This window comes from Tiliqua scincoides, chromosome 5 (genome assembly GCF_035046505.1).
Source record: "Tiliqua scincoides isolate rTilSci1 chromosome 5, rTilSci1.hap2, whole genome shotgun sequence".
Taxonomy (NCBI): Eukaryota; Metazoa; Chordata; class Lepidosauria; order Squamata; family Scincidae; genus Tiliqua; species Tiliqua scincoides.
Window position 1 is genome coordinate 77,286,491 of NC_089825.1, and position 21,697 is coordinate 77,308,187.

Below are 21,697 nucleotides of genomic sequence, written 5' to 3' on the forward strand. Positions count from 1 at the left end.
ATCAGTGTTCAGGTAATATTGAAGGCCAGCTCTACTCTATACTCAAGAATCTCCTCCCTCCCTCTGATTCAAAACATGTCAAACATTTCTCTTGGATGCTTCATCATAATTTCAAACTCAATTTATGACAGAAATAAAACCTCTCATCCCAAGTCCTTATCACCATGTGTTCTTTCCTTCTCCCATTGAAAATATCACCATCCACTGTTTATCAGGCTTCAAGCCTTTGCTTTCTTTGACTCCATTCTCTCCCTCATTCTCCAATTCCAGTTGGTTACCAAATCATGTCACTTCATAGCAAAATTACACCCCTTCCTCAGCAAAAACACAAGTCCACACATTGGTAATTCCTTGCTTTGATTATTGCAACCTTCTCTCTGGTCTTTTGCTGGTTCGCCCCTCAGCCCAGTCACCTCAACTCAGTATTCTGCCACAAAATTATTTACCTTTTTCAACCTCTCAAATTCTTGAACTAGCTTCCTGAAAACCCCTAGATCCAGTTAAAGTTCCTACTTCTTCCCCTTTCAAAGCCCTCCACAGTCTCATTCCTCCTTACCTCTTTGCTCTCATATCCTGCTGCACCCTTACTCATGGTCTTTGCCCCACTGGTTCTAGCACCCTCAGTCACCTGAAGATCCTCTTGCTCCCTCAAATGGCTCCACCCCTTCTCCCACATTCTTTCCCAATGCTTGAACTCCCTTTCTGCTCCCTTGATGAATGCCCCCCTTCCTTCCAAACCTAGCCTTTTGCTCTACCTCCCCATCTACTGCAACCAAGCCTGAGGACATATGTGAAATAATTATAAATAATTATTAAGAATAAAAAACTTCCTTAATAATTGCATATGCTTCCTTGACACCTCTCCTCCCTCCCCTCCCCTTTAGGTGGCTCCCTTTTGTCTATTTTAGATTGTGAGGCTGTTAGGGCACAGTCTTTCTTCTCTGTCAAGTACCATATACATTGATGGTACTATACAAATAACAATGACAGCCTGAGCTAGATGCAGATCTTAACAGAAATTCCTACTAAGATGCTTACTTTATATCACTTTAACAGCTGTTCCCAAACTTTGCATGGAAGCAGAGACCCCCCTAAGTAATTGTGGGGGAGAAAATGCTACAATGGCACTTCCAGGATCATGCCACCACCATGCAAAAGGGTGGATTTTCTCACTTACCGAGGGTTGCTATAGCCTTCTGGAGGGTGTGGAGGGGGAGGTGTCTGCGACCCCCTCTGCGCCTCAGAACAGCTCCCTGCAGCAATCACAACAAAAACATTTCTCACTGTTCTGAGGCATGGGGAGGCCTGAAAAAGGGGGCTGTGGACCCCCCTGCACCCTCTGGAGGGCCATAGCAACTGCCGGTAAGTGAGAAAACCCCTCTTTTTGTATTGCAGTATGCACAATCCCAAAAGTGACGTTGCCATGATCCTTAAGGAGGTAACAACCTTTTCTCCTTGGTGCCCCAGTTTGAGAAAAGCTCCTTTAGGATGATAAAGAATCACTTCCTTTCACCTCCATGGAATAAAATCTTTGAATCCATTCCCACCCCACCTGTCTTCTTCAGTGAAGCAGGTTTATTGGTTATTCAACATGCTGCTTGTGACAATTCATGAGCACCAAAGCAGACCTTCCACCACCTTTCCTTTGATCATACTTAAGCTAGATGGAACAACATGGTTGTATGGACAGACCTACATAACTTGTGACTTACCAAACCAAATACAGCTCAGAAACTACATAAAATCAGCCCAATCAGACTCAATAAATCTGACTTTGCTGCTTGCCTGTGACTAGAAAATGTGGTATTTTCAGTCACCTGACAGGCCACAAAACTTTGTTGGGACACATTTGGCAGAGACGTAATTTCAGGGCAATTCCAAAGAACCGGAGAACTTAACGCTAAACAAGAATGAAAATGAAGGAACAACTTTAAATTGAGATTCTATAAAAGCAGCTATAGTTCCCTGAAGTTAAAGTATAAAATTTTATGAGTTGGAGCTCATAACTTTCAGGAAAATGTGAGGGTGTCTCAACAGATTACAAAGATTATTTTGGTTGAATTTACTGATCTTTGACTCAGGATCTTGCATTGATTCAAGTTCTTGCAATTAGTGAACACTTAGCAGTTATTTTTGCACTATAATAGTTTAGAACAGGGGTGTCCAAAGTTTTTGGCAGGAGGGCCACATCAGCTCTCTGACACTATGTCAGAGATAAAAAGATAAAAAGAATTAATTTACATTTAAAATTTGAATAAATTTAAATAAGTTTACATAATATATTAAAGATGAACTTATATGAATGAATGAAGGTCTTGCAATAGCTCAGGCTGGCCTTTTTTTAGCCTCTGCTACTGCATTACAGACATGAAAAAGCAAGCAGTGGAGGAAGCCCTCATCCCACAGCTCACGTGAGAGGTCAAACAGTCACCCTCACGCTGAGAACAGTTGTATCAGGCCAGTGCGGGCTCTAACAAATCTCCGGAGGGCCAGAGGCTCATTGGAGACTGGGGGTTCCCTGAGGGCCGCATTGAGAGGCCTCGAGGGCCGCAAGTGGCCCCAGGGCCGGGGTTTGGGCACCCTGGTTTAGAATATGAACTTTGTAGTATCAGAATTTAGATAACATTTTGTGTTACAGATAATAAGAAATTAAATTCCACCCCATGTCTATTGAAAAGTCAGATACAAGTTAAATCAATATCGCTCCAGAAATTAGCTGCAGAAAAATAACCAGATCTGAAAGAAACCACAATGGGAGGTAGAAGCTTATGTGTTTGTGCCAATGGGAATGCCAGATACACAAAGGCAAGCATGACCTTCAAAATGATTGGTACTGAACACTCGGCGAAGTGGCAACGAACCTCGTGGGCTCCTGGGGGAATTGCTAAATAGATGTGTTTTTCATGTGCCTCAAAAACTGAGGCACGCTTCGGTGCCAGGAAGACGGTACGAAGAGCTTAGAGCTCAACGAGGGAGTCTTTTGAAACAGGCAATTTCAAGGATTTTTCTCCGTTTGCTCTGTAAGCTGAATCACATCTATCCCGGACGCCATATTGGAGATATGGAAAGCCGAGAACTTCCCCTCCCACGGCCTAGATAAAACAACATAACAGCAAAAAAAGCTTTAAACTGTGAGTAAACTTGCTTATTAAAAGGCTTTAACGAGAACTGCAATCAAGACATAAGAAGGAGGCAGAAGTAAATTTTTAGATTATTTACGTTGGCCGGTAGCCACCCAGAGAGAAATAAGCAAATTTGGATTTCCCCTACTGGAGTAACACAAGATTATTTTGATGGTATGCATCATAAATTCTTAAATTTATGTAAGAAATAAATAAGAGGAAAAGAAATAATATTCAATGGCTCAAAAGGGAAAAAAAGAAAAAAGGAAAACACTTTCACTTTCCCAGCAACAGGCTTGAAATCTGTCCTGCTGTCCTGCTCATTTAAAGACATACTAACCTACTTTGACTCTGTTATTGTTCTGGATTATTGATATACCCTTTTTGGAAGAAGGCAGCCAAGATAAAGATTTGGATGACTCTTTAACGTTTTGACTGATTTGATATTGAGGATTTGGAATATCGACATATTTTTTTGGATATAAAAATTGGAAAGTAGCCCTATAACAAGCTGCTGGACTTGATGCTGACAAAAATGGCATTTCAAAATCTAAAGGATGTTGGTAACAGCCAGAACTTATTAAGGGATTTCTTGATGGATTTTAGAAGAGAAATGGAACAACAGGTCAGAAAATTAGCTGAACAAATTAAGCAAACAAGCTCCTCTCTTATAAGCACGCAGGAGGGTGAAATTAAAGAAGTGGACTATTTTGAAATCAGACAGGAGACGGAAGAAGTAATTGTTCCTATAACAATTAAGAGTCTTAAGGAAGAAAAAAGAGGAAACGTGCAGGGAGCAAGCTATCTCAAGAAGAGGAAGAATTTATGGATCAAAAACAGAATGAACAACAGAATGAAGAAGAAGAAAGAAAAACAGGGAGGAGCCAAGAAATTTGAGAGATTCAGGAAGAAAAGGAAAAAGAAGTGGAAGAAACAGTGGAAGGAATAAAAAGGAGCACTGATAAGACAGAGAACAAAGCAAGCATTAAGACAGAAAGTTAAAATGGCTGAACAACAAGTAAAAAAAAATTTTTTTAATTCATATTAAGTCAAAATAGATGTAAATGAAAATTTGAAATACAAATTTGGTGAAAATTAAGTGGTATTAAGATAAATAAGGGGTACTTTTTTAAAAAAAGAATTGTACACAGAGAACAAAGTAAGCACTAAGACAGAAAGTTAAAATGGCTAAATAATAAGTAGAAATTTTTTTTAAACTATATTAAGTCAAAATGGATGTAACTGAAAATTGGAAATATAAATATTGTGAAAATTAAGTGGTATTAAGATAAATAAGGGATTTTTTTGAAAAAGAATTGTAATTGGAGATATTTTTTTAGATGTGATATTAGAAACTAAGAATCAGATAAGAGATTTTATTTTAGATGTTAGTTTAGTGGTAAGAAGAGTTTATAAGTGAAATTTTGAAGCCTTTTTATGATTGTTTAGATATGGAAAATGATATATAATATGTTATAAGAGACACTGAAGTGTGTAATACCATGGTAATTGAAGGTATTCCTTTTAGATGCGATATAAGATAGTAAGAATTAGATAAGAAAGATTTTATTTTAGAGATTAGGTCAGTGGTAAGAAGTTTGTATAAGTAAAAATTTGAAGCCTTTTTATGATGAGTTAGATAAGGTTAGAGGAAAAATACTAATTGTTTAATTAAACTATTAATCAGCAGATTAATTAATATGATAATCTTTGTACTGATGAATAATTTCGTTTGGATTAATGTATGTTATAATCAATGGCCACCACCTTGCGTGTAACCTATGTAGTCCCAACCCTAAGTCTATCCCATTTTCCTTACCTATATCTGTAATAAATAAATAAAACATTATATTAAAAAAAAGAAAGATTGGTACTGATTTCAGGAGGAGGAGTCCTCGATACCCCCTGGCAGTCAGGTACAAAGTCATTCTGAACTTTTTGGAACTTGTTAGTTGCTTGAAAATTCTGGGTCATCTTGCTTACTTGGCATGCCTTCTTCTCTCACCTCCCTTGGATCCAGTTTTATTGCTTTCTCCTGCTAGTGTTTTACAACCAGCTCCTGTGCAGGCATCCCAGGAGAACCTTTGACCTGAAACCTGCTGGAGAGATTAGCATTGCTCTGCTTCCCGTCTTTACTTACTAAGGGAGGCTTCAATGATGCCCACCAGCCTCAGCCTTGTCCGCCTTAGAAACAGTCAAAGAGACCTTGGAATCTGCTATAGCAAAGTCAGTCTAAGAAAGAGAGTTGGTTATTGATGTGGAAGCTATCTTGAACTATACCCCCAAAGTCAGTCTGAGTAAGTTGCAAAAACACGTCTAGGATTAGATTCACTTTTGGAGGCAGGGGGTAAAATTTATAAACACAACTCATTACAACTGGGGTAATTTCATGGTTAGATAAACGATTATGAAATATTGATTGAAGAGATGATAATTATAGAAATAAGACAGTATTGACTGCAGTTCTGTGATTCCCTAGTGTTTTTCCCTCTGTATTACCCTGAATATATATATCTGTGATTTTCCCTGTACCCATGCCTTAAATCAAATAAAATATTTAAAAAAAAAAAACAAAAACCAAAAACAACTGGGGTAATTTCAAAAGAGAAGCACAGTTCTTCAGGGCATAGGTGACTTCTTGAATTCATCTAGTTGAAGAAAACAAACTAACCTGAAACACTGTCACAACAACATGCTGATAGAAATGCATTTTAAAACTACTGCCATGGCAACAGAGCTCAAGTTTAAATTTGCATAGGCTCCTTGGTTACAATGAGCAAATTAACTCAGAACTTCATCAGTGGCAGAATCTACAGTGTGGTATGGAAGTACACAGAGGAAATGCTTGTTTTTAGAATGAAACAGTGAGGATAAGGAGGGAGAAAAGGTACTCTGGATTTTCCATTGAGCAGTGATTCTTAACTGGGGGGGGGGTATCTGGTTGGGGTATCTGGGCTTTCTTTTACTTACCAGAAGGAGCAGCAGTCTCCCAGGGGTGCAGGGCTTCTGCAGGCTCCCTAAGTAGTGGAGAATCTAAAAATGACCACGATACACTTCTGGTTTGCAATTGCAAAACTAAAATTGGGTTGCAATAGTTTTTAGATTCTCTGCTGCTTGGGGAGCCCTGCGGAGGCTTCCATGGGTGGCTGCTGCTCCTTCCAGTAAGTAAAAGAAAGCCCCTTGCACCCCTGGCAGTGGTGCAATCCTGGGAATCATGTCATTGCATTCCCCCCTCCCTGCCCCTCAAAGGGGCAAAGGCAGAGGTTCTTAGGCTGGGGTGTCGTGATGCGCCAGTTTGAGAACTGCTGCCTTAATGGAAAAGGAAATTCAGAAATGTGCCACACAGATGCAAATGCCATCTTTTTGTGTAAAGAATGGAAAGAAACTTCACAGAAACTGAAAAGAGCAGATGCCACAAAAGTAGAATTGAAGACCAGAACCTCATTGAGCAGAATATTTTGTGTGAGGTGCAATAGCACAATTCTTTGAATGTCAATTTAGAAGTAAGTCCCAACTAGTTCAATGGGGCCTACTCCCAGATAATGTGTATAGGATTACAGCCTACATGCCCCAAGTTATACCACAGTAGGGTGTCTTGAACATTCTGAGATTTCCTCATCATTCCTTAACACATTTTTGAGAACACTCTGAGGAATCACACTGAGGAATCCACAAAAAGATCTTCATCCTCTACCCACTTTGCAGCACATACACTCTGTTTCATGTATGCCTACACAGCTCTATGCATAACTTCTAGGTTGATGATGATTGGAACCAATTTTATTGTTTGGATGATAAACTCTGGGTGAAGGGACTCACCACTGAGTACTCGAGGTAGAAAGAGAAAGTAGGCTTGGTTATGGGAGAAATATCCTTCCATATTTCATGCTGGGCTCTGCACGCCATTTCACACTTCCATGCAGCTACTAATTAGCATTATCCCCAAATGGTTGCTCTGCTAGGGATTGTGAGAAGGTTTCATCTTGCTAATAATTCACACAAAGCAGCACACAGGACAGGTCTGCTTATTTAAAGCACTTGCCTCCATGTCTGCCATTTCCTTGGCAAAATGACTTTGGGTGAACCTAGTCAAGTGCCTCTCTGGAATGGCCACACTGTGACTACAGGATCTTGATACAATCAAGGGCTTCAGACAGAGTGGCAGGCATCAAGGAGACCTGTCTCATCAAGCTAGGCAGACTTTGCTCAATGGGCTCAGGCTCCCTGATGAGGATTGTCCTGTTTTTGGTAAAACCAGCCCTCAAGTTACTCCTCCTTTGATACAGAGTCAATGTTGACCATGCCTGCAATTCTCCACAAGTCCATTGCCATATGCAGAGCAGTAACAGGAACTCAGTCACTGCATAAACAACTCTTCAAGCTTCTCTCACCTCTCCCCCTTTCTTCTTCCAATTGAACTTGACAAAGAAGCTTCAACAACACCCTGTGCCTTGGAGCAAAACAAAACTGGAACTTGGAGGGGCTTGCTATCACAGGAGGATGTAAACAAGTGTGATCTGCATAGTCTTGCCTACTTGAGTAGGAGGGACAACTCAATCAAAGATATCTCTTGTGTTGCAAGACCTGAGTGTTTAGCATCTTTCTGCATATCAGTTTACAAACTATACAATGAAAAATGCAACTGTAGTAACCAGTGGCATAAGTGTGTTTCAAGTTATTTGTGGGAAGGGACAAAGGGAAAGTTATTTGTGTTTCAACAGGTGGGAAGGGAATCCAGATTTTCCATCAGAAACATTTCAAGGCATACTCACCACTTGCTGCTATTATCTGCCGTAAAGGAAAATCATCTTCCTTGCAAGTCGGCAGCAACTCTTTTGGGGAAGTACTCTGGCTTCCCTCTTTGAGAACAGCTTCGAGAATGGCCATCTTCTGCTGGAGTTTTTTTAAGTTGTTCTGCATGAATTCTTTTTGCTGCAATGGAAAAGGAAAAAAAAACTCTGGATTCACTGTGACAAGGTCATTCTCTTCAATTAATGGAGGGTATATTTGTGTGGTTACTCCTCCCACCACACTCCCTCTAGTTTGAACAGTAATTTCTAATTAAGCTTTCTTGGTTCTCTCAAATGGAAGGTTTTAGGACTCTGTACACAAAATGTCCAAAAAACCCATACAACAATACTGAGATTGTGGGCGACCACAGAGCCTTATAATAAATAGTACAGATAGGGAGGTCAAATTATTCTGACTCAAACCACTGGAGTTGTAGGATCCTTTCAGCTTAACCTCAGACTAGATCAGGGCAAGTAGGATCCTTCCATCCACTGAAACAAATCAACCCTGGGACTAAAAGTGAGGGGAAAGATGCCCTGGTCTCTACTGGTGATCATGAGGCTAAGGGCCAATGGGAGGTTGACCCCCCACCCCCAGGGAGGCAGAACAGCGAAGGTCAAGCTAGCTTCTACCACTGGCAAGAGAACTACAGGGAACTATTTTCTGCCACAGCGAAAGATGTGCTCTTCTGTTCTGCACTCCCACTGGGAGCTGCACTCCAACTGGGAGTGCAAAACAGAAGAGCACTCTGAAAAATCTAGGCTCAATGGCCAGGAGGAGGAAGGATTGCATCACAGGCAATTTGGGCTCCTAAATGGAGCAATGAAGAGGAGGATTCAAATACAGGGAAATAAAAAAGACATTACATCAGTTTTTCAGCTGTAGTACTTTACAGTTATGCCTGCAAGATGCAAAATCTCATACCTGTGTGGTGAGGGTCTCACTCTGAGAGGACAGACCTGAAGAATCCTCTGGGTGACTAGCTTCGCTGTCATAATCCATGGTTTCCTCACCTTCAACAGACAAAAACTCAGTTTCATGAGCAAACAGTAAAAGAGCAGACATACAATTCCCAAGTAGGGACAATGTATTTATTGATTCAAATAAGTACCAAACACCCACTCTTAGAAGGCCAGTGATAAGCCAAAAGACAACAAGAAGAGCTGGGGAAGACAAGGAAACTGCAGATTTTTGGCTTGTGGCACACTTGAGCTGGAAGTACACAGGCAGCATAAGCAGTGACAGGGCTGGATAAATGTTTCAGATTCCTCAGCGCTAGGGAGAAATGTGAATATTCCATGTTGGATGATGAAAACACTGTCAAGTATGCATTAAAATCACAGAAGCTAGAGGACTGAGCAGAACTTCCAAAAAAGGGTAGCTCTTCTTGTCTTGGGATGGAAGCATTTAAATAAAATAAACAAGGCTGCTTACTTCTACACACTTACTTAGATCTTAAGAGTTTGATTTATAGTAGAGAACACAAATATTTTGGGTGTTCACTTAAAGAGTTTCACTTAACTGAACACAAAGGGGCACCTTCTGAACTAACTAAAGAGTTTCACTTAACTGAACACAAAGGGGCACCTTCTGAGATGAAAAGCCTACTTTAGAGAGCCAATCTAAGCACAGACCTAGATCAAGGGTGTCCAAACCCCTGCACAGGGGCCATGTGTAGCCCTCAGGGACCCCCAATCCAGCCCACAAGGACCCCCAGTCTCCAATGAGCCTCTGGCCCACTGGAGACTTGCTGGAGCACATGCTGGTCCAATGTGACTGCACTCAGTGCGAGGACCAACAGCTTGACTTCTCATGCAAGCTGCAGGCAGAGGCTCCCTCCGCTGTTTGCTGTTTCACATCTGTGAAGCAGCAGCGGCAGTGATGGAAAGACCGGCCTTGCTTTGCACAAGGCCTATCATGAGACCTTCCATTCATTCTTATATCTAATATATTCATTTATGTAAATTTATTCAAATTTAAAATGTAAATTAACTTTTTCCCCAGTCCCCGACATGCTGTCAGAGAGATGATCTGGCCCTCCTACCAAGAAGTTTGGACACCCCTGACCTAGACAACCAGTTCTATCCACATGGATTCCTTAAGCATGGACTGTGCCCCTCACAATGAGCACAAAAACACCAACAGCTCTGGGAGGGGAGGGAAAAGGAGAAAAACAAGGCAACAGAGTTAAGAGCTACAGTCGCCACTTTCAGTTGCTGCCACAGTGTGGACTGTGTCCCTCCCCCTTTACAGTGGCCACAGAAACACCAACAGCCCCATGAGGAGGATTTTATTATGATTTTTATGTTTTTATTATTTTTATACATTGATTATAGTTTGTACTGTTTTTAACATGGTGGGCCCTCCTTATCCGTGGGTTTGGCATCTGTGGATTTGATATCTGTGGGTGCCAAGCCTATGGCTGGAAGGCCGCAGAGGACCTCCCAGGTGCAACTAAAAGTGCCTACCAGTCACGTCCAGGATGTCATCTGAGGCACGGGGACGCAGCTTCCAAGTCAGAAGGCCTCCCAGACACTTCTGAAAGGCACTTCCATTTTGCAGGTAACCCCCACCCCTCCAGATTTCATTATCTGTGGAATTTGGTATCTGCAGGTGGTCCTGGAATGGATCCCCCACAGATATCGAGGGCTTACTGTATCTGCTTTAAGCTACCCCGATAGTCTCTTTTGGGGAGGGGGAATGGAAGGGAAAGAAATACTTTAATTCCCACCCCCATGCAATAGCAGTTTATCATGTAGGTCTACATTATTTTTAAAGTCATTGGTCACTGCTGTATACAATGGCAATGAATTTAACTGCTTAAATTATGCAGTATAAAGAAGTGTTGAATATGCATACGTAAATATAATCCAATTATCCGAGCCTACAAACATTCCTCTGTATATATTGTAGTCCAACATGTCTTGTCTACATGTGTTCAAAGTGCTGGGTGCATGCCAGGAGAGCATAACCCAAGCCAGTCTTGTGTGGGTTTAGCTTGGGCTGATGCCAAAGAAACATCAAGTCTTACAGGCTTTTAGGGAAGGGGCCAAAACCTTGGTTCAAACCTAGAACCCCGTGTCTGTGGCAGTAAACATGTAAAATGTTTGGAGATGTACCTCTCCCCTCTATACATGAGGAAACAGAAGAAATGCAATAGTGCTATGTAAGTCAGTTCTTAGAGAAAGGAGCTACTTTTCAGTTACCACTTGAAATGCAAGATGAAAGCTTGAAGTGAAACAGGACTCTTCTTTAAGCTGGACACTTAAAAAAAAAAAAAAAAGGAACATGCCCCTGATGTTTCTATGCCAGGTCAGGAATTGCAGACATAAGCTAATGGATCAAACAACTTGCTGCAGCATAAATACACCTAACCAGCTTGGAGAAGAATCCAGTGTGACTTGAAAGCTTACATGCAGCTGATCCATGTAAAGGTAGGAATTGTTTCGTGTTATGTGACTCAATTACTGTCATTAAGGTTCTCAATTCTTTTTCAGTGACTTTTTTTTGAAGAAGCAAACAGATCAGAGAAGCTTAGCAGATTATGATGTAGGGAGATTTCAGTATTTCACCAAAAGTAATTAAGGAATGAAAAGTTGCTCTCTTGCTATTTATCCTACTCCTTCCATAAAGAGGGAAACATTTTAATTGAACTGGTGAATGTGCTGCCTCTATCAGGTGTGGTTTTGGGGGTTTTTTTGTTTTTGAAAAGAAAAAAGCCAACTTTGTACCTAAATTAGGTTCGGCATTCACATGTTCTTGGTGTCCATCATCTCTGGAGATTCTGCCCCTAGGGTGAGTGGTATTGTTTTTCCTACTAGGACTTGCCAATTTTTCTTTGGAAGTGGGAGTTGGAGTTATGAATTTTGAGTCGCAACGCTTGGGAGAGTTGTCCTCAGAGGCATGTGACTGGGAGGAAAACAGGTTGACAGAGCACCCCGACTGCTGGCTTGGAGAGGCACCCTCTTCTTCAGACTTGGGGTTACTTCTGCTGTTGCTGCTCAGAGCTGACATCTCCTCTTTCATTAGCTGCAATGGTGTGCTTTCCAATTGACCAGATATCAGTGCCTGAAAGCATGGCAACTCTTCATCTTCACTGGAATCTTCCTCTTCTGAGGAAGGCAGCTTCTGCACCAGCCTCCGACGTGACCGAACAAGACCTTTGCATTTTGAAGATTTGGAACTGTTGCTGCTGTCCAGGTCTCTTCCATGGAGTGTTTGCTCAGCAGTTTTAACAAACACAGCCAAGATGTCTTTTCTGCCCATTCCCCAAAGATTAGATGAACCTTTTTTGCCTTTGACTGCAGAATCATGCACAGACTTTGGTGTCTCTAATAACAGTGGAAAGTTATGGAACTCCACATCAAATGATTGTTCAACATTCTCTCCAGAAGCCAGGCACTTGGGAACACCTGGGCTGCAACTGTCAGGTGCTTGTTCCATGGTGCTATTTTTCTTCTCAGGGTGGATGCAACTAAGCTCAGGAGGCGTTAGCTGACAACTTTCAGGATGCAGATGCATTAAGTCTGGTTGGGAACTAAATGGTAGCATTTTGTTTTCAGCACCTTCAGGTCCTGTTCCTTGAAAACGGACTGTACTCGCATTTGTCTCATTAAGGGAATTTAAATGAATGTCTTGGAAGTCAGTTTTACTCTGGACACTGGGGCTTCTGCTGCTACTGTTTGAAGTTTCTCTCCCTAATTCTGCGGATGCTCCCTTTTCACTTGCCAACTTTCGACTCTGAGGCTGACTTTTGTCCTGGGCATTCTTAGCAGCTGAGCATACTGGTGTGGATGGACAACCTGGGGATAAAACTTCTGACACAACCTGGAGATGCTCCATTCCACTGTTTTGCTCAGGGAAGCTGGAGGTACAGGATACCAGACTCTGGACAGGGATATCTTTGCTCACTTCACAGACAACAGCTTCTCCTCTTTCCTCATAAATCCTGTCTATGCCTTGAGTCGACTTTGTCACACAGTCAACTGCACCATCTTTCTCCCACCCAACACTTATCTTCCTTTGAATTTCTGCAGCAGATTCCTTTACTGGACTTGGATGCAGCAAGAATGACTGGCGTGTGCAGCGGCTGAATATCTTCTGCACGAAGCCTGTATCCAATTCACTGTCATCGGTTTCTGGGTTCAGTTCCAAAGTGCCTGCAGCTTTACCACCTGCTTTGGGAGTTTTGCAGCTTTCAGTCACATCCCCTATGTAAAATTCATCACTTTCTGGTACCTTAGGACACAGTCCACTCTTCTCAGGTTGAGGCGTTGTTGTAAACTGTTTGCCTTCAAAAGTGGATTGTTCCACTTTTGGCTGAAACTGTGGGAGTGAGCAAATGCCTTGGGAGTTCATGTTGGCAACAGTGTAACAAGGACCGCAGCCCTTTATCCTTTGTTTGACACTCGGAGAACTTTCTACAACTTCCAAAGCAGCAGGAGGGATTACAGGGTTAGTGCAAGCCTTACTTACATTATCTTCGATGCCCATCAGGCTGGCTTCGGAGCAAGACATGCCCTTCTGCAGCCTGCCCTGCAACAAAATGGGGTCATCTTCAGCTGTAGAGGGAAATGACAATGTTTTTATTTCTTGAAACCCCCTCTGTTTCTCCCCTTTGCCTCTCTCATCCACCTTTCTTCCTCTCTTTGCTGGCTCACTTCTCCTGCAGGCTTCTTCAGTCCATAACTGAAGCCTCTTGCTCCTCCTGACATGCACCTGGCCTGCGACTACATTCTTTGGCTCCTCACTGCTTGGGTAACTGTCTATCTGCAATTCGGCATTGCCTTGGTGATAGACAGAAGCTCCAGGCTCTTTGGCATCAACCTGGCTCATTGTGAGCCTGCTTCTTCTGCTCAAAGAATTAGTTTTCTTCTTCAGATTTTTTGAGTCACACAAGTTTGATTCTGGTAAGCTTTTGCTGCGAGTTTGCTTGCCCACCTCAGTTTTCAAAATGGACACCCCTTCCTTGTCAGATTCTGCTGGTAGAATGGCTTTCTTTTGCTTGGCCACAGAACATCTATCAAGTGGAGAAGTGTGGCCACCTTCTTCCAGAAAAGTATCTTCGTCTCCGGCAGGCCTCTTACTGTTTTCTTTCATATCCTGCCTCTTGATGAAGTCCTCAGGTGTCAACTCTGATGTGGCCTTCCTCTTTCGCATTAAAATTTTCCTTATAGGTGTGTCACAGGATTTGATGTTTGTAGCAATTTCTTCCTCTGTTGGAACCTGGATTGTTTCCTTCTCATTCCGTAGTGGAGTTGACCTGCGTTCCCTCTTGTATGTTCTCCCAAATATTTTATCTTCAATTTTAGAAGCAACTGGTTTAGACAAACATCTCTCATTTTCACACTCCACTATGAATTCTCCCAAGTCTTTCACCTGTTCAGTCTTCTGAGAGATACAAGAGTCTGCATCCAACAAGTACGGATCTAGATCTTGAACCAACTCCTCAGTCTGAGCATCCTGCATGGGCCTAGAAGAGGGGATCCCCTTGCTTTTAGAAAGCCACTCATTGACTTTCTGGATGCTTCGCCTCAGTCTCTTCCCAGAGACTTGACTTAAAGGACTGTCAGGGGGAGACTGGGGTTGCAGCAGCTGATCATTATCTTCAGGTGGGATGGAACAAATTTGTGCACTTCCAGCTGACAGCACAACACCAATCATTTCCGTACCATGACCTGCATCAGTGGTGGGTTTTGTGTCTTCACAAACCAATTGCTCCCTACTAAGTAAGGAGCAAGAGCCATTTTCCTGTATAGAATTAGATTTCTTGCCATGCTGCTGCATGCAGGAATCTGGAAAAGACAGGCGCTGATTCTTCTCCACAGCTACATTCTCTTCAACAACTTCAGAGTTTCCGGTATTCACTTGAATGACTTCAGTGCTTCCTAGTCCTTCCTCCAATAAGTCACAAGCACCTGAAAACAGAAAAGCTTAGATATGAAATCTAGCACTTCCTTTCTGACCACCATTTCCCAGCATTACTTGCATTAGTCCAGGAGCCACTACTTTCCCAGGAATTCTACAGATTGCCACTCTGTCCTGACCCTATTTTCACCTGCCCAGGAGGAAAGCTGGCAGGTGAACTGCAACAAGGTCATAATGCTGGGACACCCAGTGACCATGTGTGATGAATGCTCTGTTCCCCCCCCCTTTTTCTTGCCTATTCTTCTGTATTTTGTATTCATCTCCCCAGAAGCTCCTATGCAGATTCAGCAGTCTGAAAAGCTGCTTGGGTATCCTTTCCAAGCAGCCTGTGCCCTTTGTTTGGAACATGGGAATAACAAAGTTTCAAACAAAACTGCTTGCAAAGGATATAACATAGACTGCTTGCAAAGGATAGCCCAGCAGCTTTTTAGGCCAAAGACTGGGTCACAGAAATCTACTTAGAAAAACAGCACGATATATATTGTGTGCATGTGTGGGGGGGGGGGTTTTAATGATAATTTAAGGAAAGGGCAAAATACAAAAGACAACAAACACTCAGCGCTCTTAAGGCTATTTCATTAAAAGCAGAAATTAGAACTGAGGGTTTTAACAGGTGCCAATCAACAAAAAACTTAAATAACCAATTAAAATACAGGTCAGTTATCTGTCAAATCAGTCACACCATGGAACAAAATCTTCTTGTATGGCTAAATGTTCCTTTTCAAAGCAATGAGCAAAAGGTTTTTTGTTGTTTTTTTTAAAGTAAAATCAAAATACAGCTATCTCAAAAGCAAACTGCAACCTTTATTTAGGATGCTAAGTTTATAGAGATTTACAAAAATCTCTCTGTAAAGGCCTAGAATATAATTGATGAACCAAAAGATCATTTGGCAAGGATCTAAAGAGCCAGGCAGCTAGATCCATATATCCAGGAAGGCCTTTGGTCTGTATTTCTCTGTCAGGGGTCCCCCATTCTTTCCTGCTGCATGGCAAACAAATTTTGAAAGTGAGGATAGTTATTGGAGCAGGAGTTGCTGCTCAAAGTAAATACTAAGTAAAAATCTACTAAAAATCTACTAAGAATGCCAGTCCTTAGGCCAGGGCTTTTCAAACTGGGGCATCACGACACCCCACCCTGTGGGTCCTGGCCTCTGCCCCCTTAAGGGGCGGGGGCAGCCTGGAGGCAGGGAGGAGGCAGCGGCGCGATCCCCAGGATTGCACCGCTCAGGGAGGCTGCAGGGACTTGGGTGCACTTACCCAAGCCTCCTGCAGCCTCCCCAGAGTGTGGGGAGCCCGGCGCAACCTGCAGCAGGGCTCCCCGCAGCAGCGAAAGTGGATGCGGAGTGATCGCGCTCCACTTCCGCTTTAGCGGGTCCGGATGCAATCGCTCCGAATCCACTTTCCCTGCTGCAGGGAGCACTGCCAGAAGTTGCGTCAGGCTCCCTGCACCTTCCCCCCACCCCCGCCGCCTCCTCCACCCGCCCCTGCAAGGACTTACTGGCTCTCAAACTCTCCCAGAGAGTTTGAGAACCATTGCCTTAGGGCTTAGCATTCCCTAAAACATTTTTTTTAGATCCCAACCTTCATCAGCTGGCAAACCTACAAAAAAATCACTAAATATGGAACTAAGAAGTGAACTATTGACAAAGTTTGCTATGCAACATTAGGAATGAACTTAACCATCCTGTCTATATCTTGACCTAAATCCGCTTAACACTTCAGCATATCAAAAAATTAGACCCAGAAATTTCTTAAGATGCAAATAAACTCCTGGTGTGGTAAATAGAGACTGGTTAATGCCAGGACAGTTGAATTCTCATTTTAAGTGCTCTACCTGTATACCTGTAAATTTGGAGAGAGTTCATACCTAGGATATCTAATGGTGCCACATCTTCGGTAGTTGGCTCAGAAAGTTTCATATGACACAGGCTTGGGCTTTGCTTCTCAGCACACCCATCACTATCTTGAGACAGAGAACCGCTTCCAAAACCCACACTGTGGAGAAGAGGACAAAGCAAGAATTCCTGGGTGATCAAAGGGGTGGTTAACTGTCTGGCAATCTCTTAAATCAGGCTCAAGCCATTAGGGCTTTACAGGTCCACCTCTTGAACCCTACTCACAAGACTAAAACTAGAATGAATTCTGGATAATTGATGTGACACATCTATTTTTCATCTATTGCTGGGGTAAGAGATGATAAAATAAAGACCCCCTAGAATCCTGGTTGTCAACTAGTCTTGCCACTCAGTTTTGACTAGGATACCTTCCTGTCTCGAGTCCTTTCTCTTCTGGGAGATGAGAGGGAAGGAGATAGCTTCATTATTTTGTCTCCATATTGCACTCTCCATCCAATCCTTCCAACTGTTCCATGAAATTCAGAAATAGGAAGGGAAAGAGGCAGATGGCCAATTGTATTTGCCAACTGGAAGTCACTAGATCAGTTCTGGACTCTCAGGAGGTGCCAAGAGTCCAGAACTGATCTAGTGACTCCCAGTTGGCAAATACTACCTTGGGATTGTATGTGGCCAGTGAAGTTGGTCACTTTCCATTCTCTTTTAAACTAATAGAGACTTTAGTCAGTTGGGGACAGAGTCAGCCATTATAGTACATACAACAATTTCCCATGGCATTAGAGCATTTGCAAAGGCTAGCTAAAGAAGCCAGATAAGCACCACAACTGTTTGCCTTTGGCAACCTAGTACAAACAGAAAAGCTAAGCCAGAAGTACAGAAGGGTCAAGTGTTTTAAAAAACTACTGCAAATACCCTACATAGACTGCTGCCGTGCACTAAAACCCTTGTGACAAGGCAGCAGCCGTTCCCAAAAAATCCACCAGAAGTGCTTCAGAAGGGAGGGAGAGGAGCAAATATCCCAGTGACTCATTTACAGAGCTATAATTGTGTTTTCTAACCCAACTCCAACAGAACAAGCTACTGCAGAAAAGTCTCTATGCAACACTGGATTTGCATTGCTAAGTCTTCTGCTCCCATGTCACAGGGCCAACAAGGTCAAATTTTAATGCATAGCAAAACCAAAGGGTAAACAGCTGCAAAATGAAACAACATGTTACCATTTTATTCATCTCTTAATGGAGCAATCCTAGGTGACCTCACCAGTCAGAACAAATGGAAAATTTAGTAACCCCCCCATTCCTCTCAGACCTCATTATTCCTTCACTTCCCTGCCTGTTCTCCCTGCTCAAATCTTTGGCATTAGGTGCTGTATAACTCTTTTTAATTCTGTGCCTCTTCCCTTCTCCCTCCACCCATTCTTTCTTCAGGGGCCTGTTTCTGAACCCAGTGTACTCCATTTGCTCTCCGCATCCCTGAGCAGCAGGTAACTAGCGGGATAGGTATATGTTTTGATTAGGTTTTTAGCCAATTCATATAAAACTGAACTACTGTGGGAAATTGGCAATGCACTCTCTCTCTCAACATATTAGTTCTAGAGAGAGCCCTTTGTGCTTCCTATTTTATTTCATTTTAATGCGTTTTGTTTTATATGAACGTTATATTGCCGAATGTCATTGTCAGTTCTGTATGGCAGAAAAAAAGCAGAATATAAAGACATACAAAATCTAAAACTTATGGCTGATGTTTAGGTGAGAGTAAATTGCTGTCCATTTCAAAAGTGTAATTGTGGAAGTCTGGATTCACATGTGCCTGCTGTGAACACCAGCCGAGGCAGAGTTCATCTGGTCCCTTTATTCTGCGTTCAGGGTCTTTTCATTCAGTTAACAAAGACTGGTGAGCATTGCCCTTAACCAAGAAAAGGCTCCTAGCAGATAAATAGCACTTTAAAAAATATTGCAAGTAACAGTTGCTTTTTAGCATGATTGAGAAGCCAGCATGAAGCAGACAAGATTTGCAAAACATTATAGTATAGAAACTCTTAGCGGCAGAAGTAAGAGTATAGAAACGGCATAGTAAGAGTATAGAAACTCTTAGCAGCAATGGAGTAGGAAGAGAAGGAACTAGGCCCTACATCTTGTTCAACCCAGCAACAGCTGCCACCTTCCCTGAAAGCTACTCGTGCTTCCAATTTGCTGTTTTGACTGCAACAACAGTGACAACATTTCTACAGTAGCTACAACAAACAGAGAACAAGGGAGGAGGAACAGGAGAGTAAGGCAATCTGTCTTTATGCCTGCTTTTTCAACTGGGTATGTTCCTTCTGCTTTCCACTCTGTTCATATTAATAGCTGTTCTATCTATATATGTATTTTTTTGCATATACTGTATATAAAATTATTTCAGAATGAGAAAGGTATCTTTCAATATGAAAGGCAGTGTATGTGGAAGGAAGGTTTGCAAAAGCCCATCGGGGGGGAGAGTGCATCTCACAATGCTTTGTGCACAGACCCACACACTCAGCCCCCAACAGGATTCCTATCAGAAATGAACAGGCCATCCAGTGTCAACGATAGAGGTTTTCCTCCCACCTCAGACTGAAGAGAATCCATGGGTACACAAAAAGGACACTTCTGAGGCAAGAATTTTTTCTATCCCCAACCACTGATCATGGGTCTTATGTAACCCACACACACAAAACTCTTTTGAGGCTTTAGTAACTATCAGAACCACTGAAGCTGCAATCCTATTTGCACTTTCCTGGGAATAAATTCCATACAATTGGACTGAACTGGATTGGAAACTCTATGCGTATAGTAGACATGCATAAATTGTACTGTGGGTCAGGAAGTTAGGGTGATGTGGTGTCCCTGAGATAACCTGGACTGCAAACCTATACACACTTTCCTGGGAAGTCTTACTGAACATAATGGGTCTTACTTCTAAGTAGACATGCCTAGGATTGCACTTAATGGATGGTTTTGCTTGGTCAAATTGTCTAAAAATCTCACTGTGGTTTATATTTTCTGTATTTATGTAATTTTCTGTATTTATGTATTTTCTGTATTTATGTAATTTATGTAATTTTCTGTATTTCTGGTTTATGTAGTCTGTATTTTCCCTGGCAACTCGGTACCACGGTTACATCATCTGGAACTGTTGTGCCATTCTTGAGATAGGTGGGCTTGAGGACAATTCTAGCTTTAGCTATGAAATTCAAGAAATGATTACCTTTTAGTTTTAATTTAGTTTTAAGGAAGTCATGGCGGCAGAAATTTGAAACTGGCAGACACAATAAGAATATCATTTTGATGATGGGAAGGACAGTCAAATGTGTGAAGTTGATTTAAAGATGAACTCTTAAAACGTCACTCCCCCACACAGCTATTGTGGCTAAAATGTATGGCTCAAAGGAATTTATCTGAAGTATTATGTATCTGGGAAAGTAACCTTGCCATTCCAGTTATGTCTTGCACTCAAAACCCTTTCCACAAAGCTTGTAAAGAGCTCTGTGAGGGACACGTAGCTAATCGATAGCAAAGGATGCAACTCCACACACTTGGCCCACGTCCACTGTATTAGCAATAAAAAAGGTGTTCACCAATGGATTTTGTTTTTGCACCCCATAATAAAGTCACAGAATATACCCCAGAAATTTCACTCCACATGATTCCTATACTAATGCAGCAAAAAGACAGAGTACTATAATCCTTTGGTTTACAGGAAATCCCAAGAAAACCCAACTCATTTATTATGGCATGAGTTTTTGTAAACAGGAGGCTGATTCATCAGATACACCTAGTGGATGGACAGCACAATTTCATACTCAACTGAACCTTTTGCTCAAGGGGCTCAAAACTGGATTGGAAACTCTAAATAAGCATATGGAAGTGTTCTTCTATGAGCTATAAAATTAATACCGGTCATGTTTGCTTGGAAGAGAATACTATTTCAAAAAAATAATAAATTGCAAATGATAAAGAAGCAAATAAGCAGCCCATCTTGTGGGACTCTGTATTTAAGTGTTTTTATGCAAATGCCATAAGTCTCCAAGCAAAGAGCAGGGAACTGGAATCTTTGGAGGCCAGGAAAAAAAATTGATATAGTGGGTATAATGGAAATATGGTGGAATGAGGAGAATCAGTGGGATACCGCAATCCCAGGCTTTAAACTCTATAGGAGGGATGGGGAGGGGTGTGTTGGAGGTGGGGTGGCCATCTCTGTTAAAGAAGGGGTAGAATCCAGCAGAGACTGAAGGTGGATCTGACTCCAACATTGAATTGCTGTGGGTTAAATAACCAGTCTCGAGCAGTGATGTAATACTGGGGGCATACTATCATCCTCCAGACAAAAAACCTGAAGGGGACTTTGGAATGATGAAACAGATCAGGGAGGCATCAAGGAGAGACAAGGTTGTAATCATGGAGGATTCAATTACTCTCATATCGATTGGGTCAATTCGTGCTCTGGTCATGAAAAAGAGACCTGATTTCTTGACTTGCTAAATGACTGTGCCTTAAAGCAGCTAGTCATGGAGCCCACCAGAAGACAAGTGACTCTGGATTTAATATTGTGTGGTTCTCTGAAACTGGTTAGAGATGTAAATGTTACTAAGCCGTTGGGGAACAATGACCATGCTGCAATCTGTTTTGCCATGCATATCAGGAGAAGAGTGCCAAGCAAATCCAACACAAAAACTCCTGACTTCCAAAGGGCAGACTTCCCCCAAATGAGGAGACTAGTTAGAAAGAAGTTGAAAGAGAAGGTAAAAAGAGTTCACTTTCTTCAGAGTGCACGGAGGCTGTTTAAAACAGCAGTAATGGAGGCCCAGCGGAAGTGTATTCTGCAAAGGGAAGAAGGGTCCAGGAGCGTGCCAGCATGGCTAACGAGCAAAGTTAGACTGTAAAGCGCACGGAAGCTTCTTTCCTTAAATGGAAATCTTGCCCTAATAAGAAGCATAAAAAGGAACATGAACTGTGGCAAAAGAAATGTAAGAAGATGTAAACG

At 42.1% G+C, this 21,697-nt stretch overlaps 1 protein-coding gene across 1 annotated transcript in view; it reads right to left on the bottom strand.

Moving 5' to 3' along the window:
* The window catches only part of BRCA1 (BRCA1 DNA repair associated), an 84,843-nt gene that overhangs the window by 31,989 nt on the left and 31,157 nt on the right, over positions 1-21,697 (bottom strand). Inside the window, exons 9-12 of the mRNA XM_066629218.1 lie at positions 16,708-16,835; positions 11,645-14,830; positions 8,838-8,926; positions 7,895-8,054 (exon numbers count right to left, since the gene is read on the bottom strand). Of these exons, the coding sequence (XP_066485315.1) occupies positions 7,895-8,054; positions 8,838-8,926; positions 11,645-14,830; positions 16,708-16,835 (3,563 nt within the window). The remainder of the gene's footprint in view (positions 1-7,894; positions 8,055-8,837; positions 8,927-11,644; positions 14,831-16,707; positions 16,836-21,697) is intronic.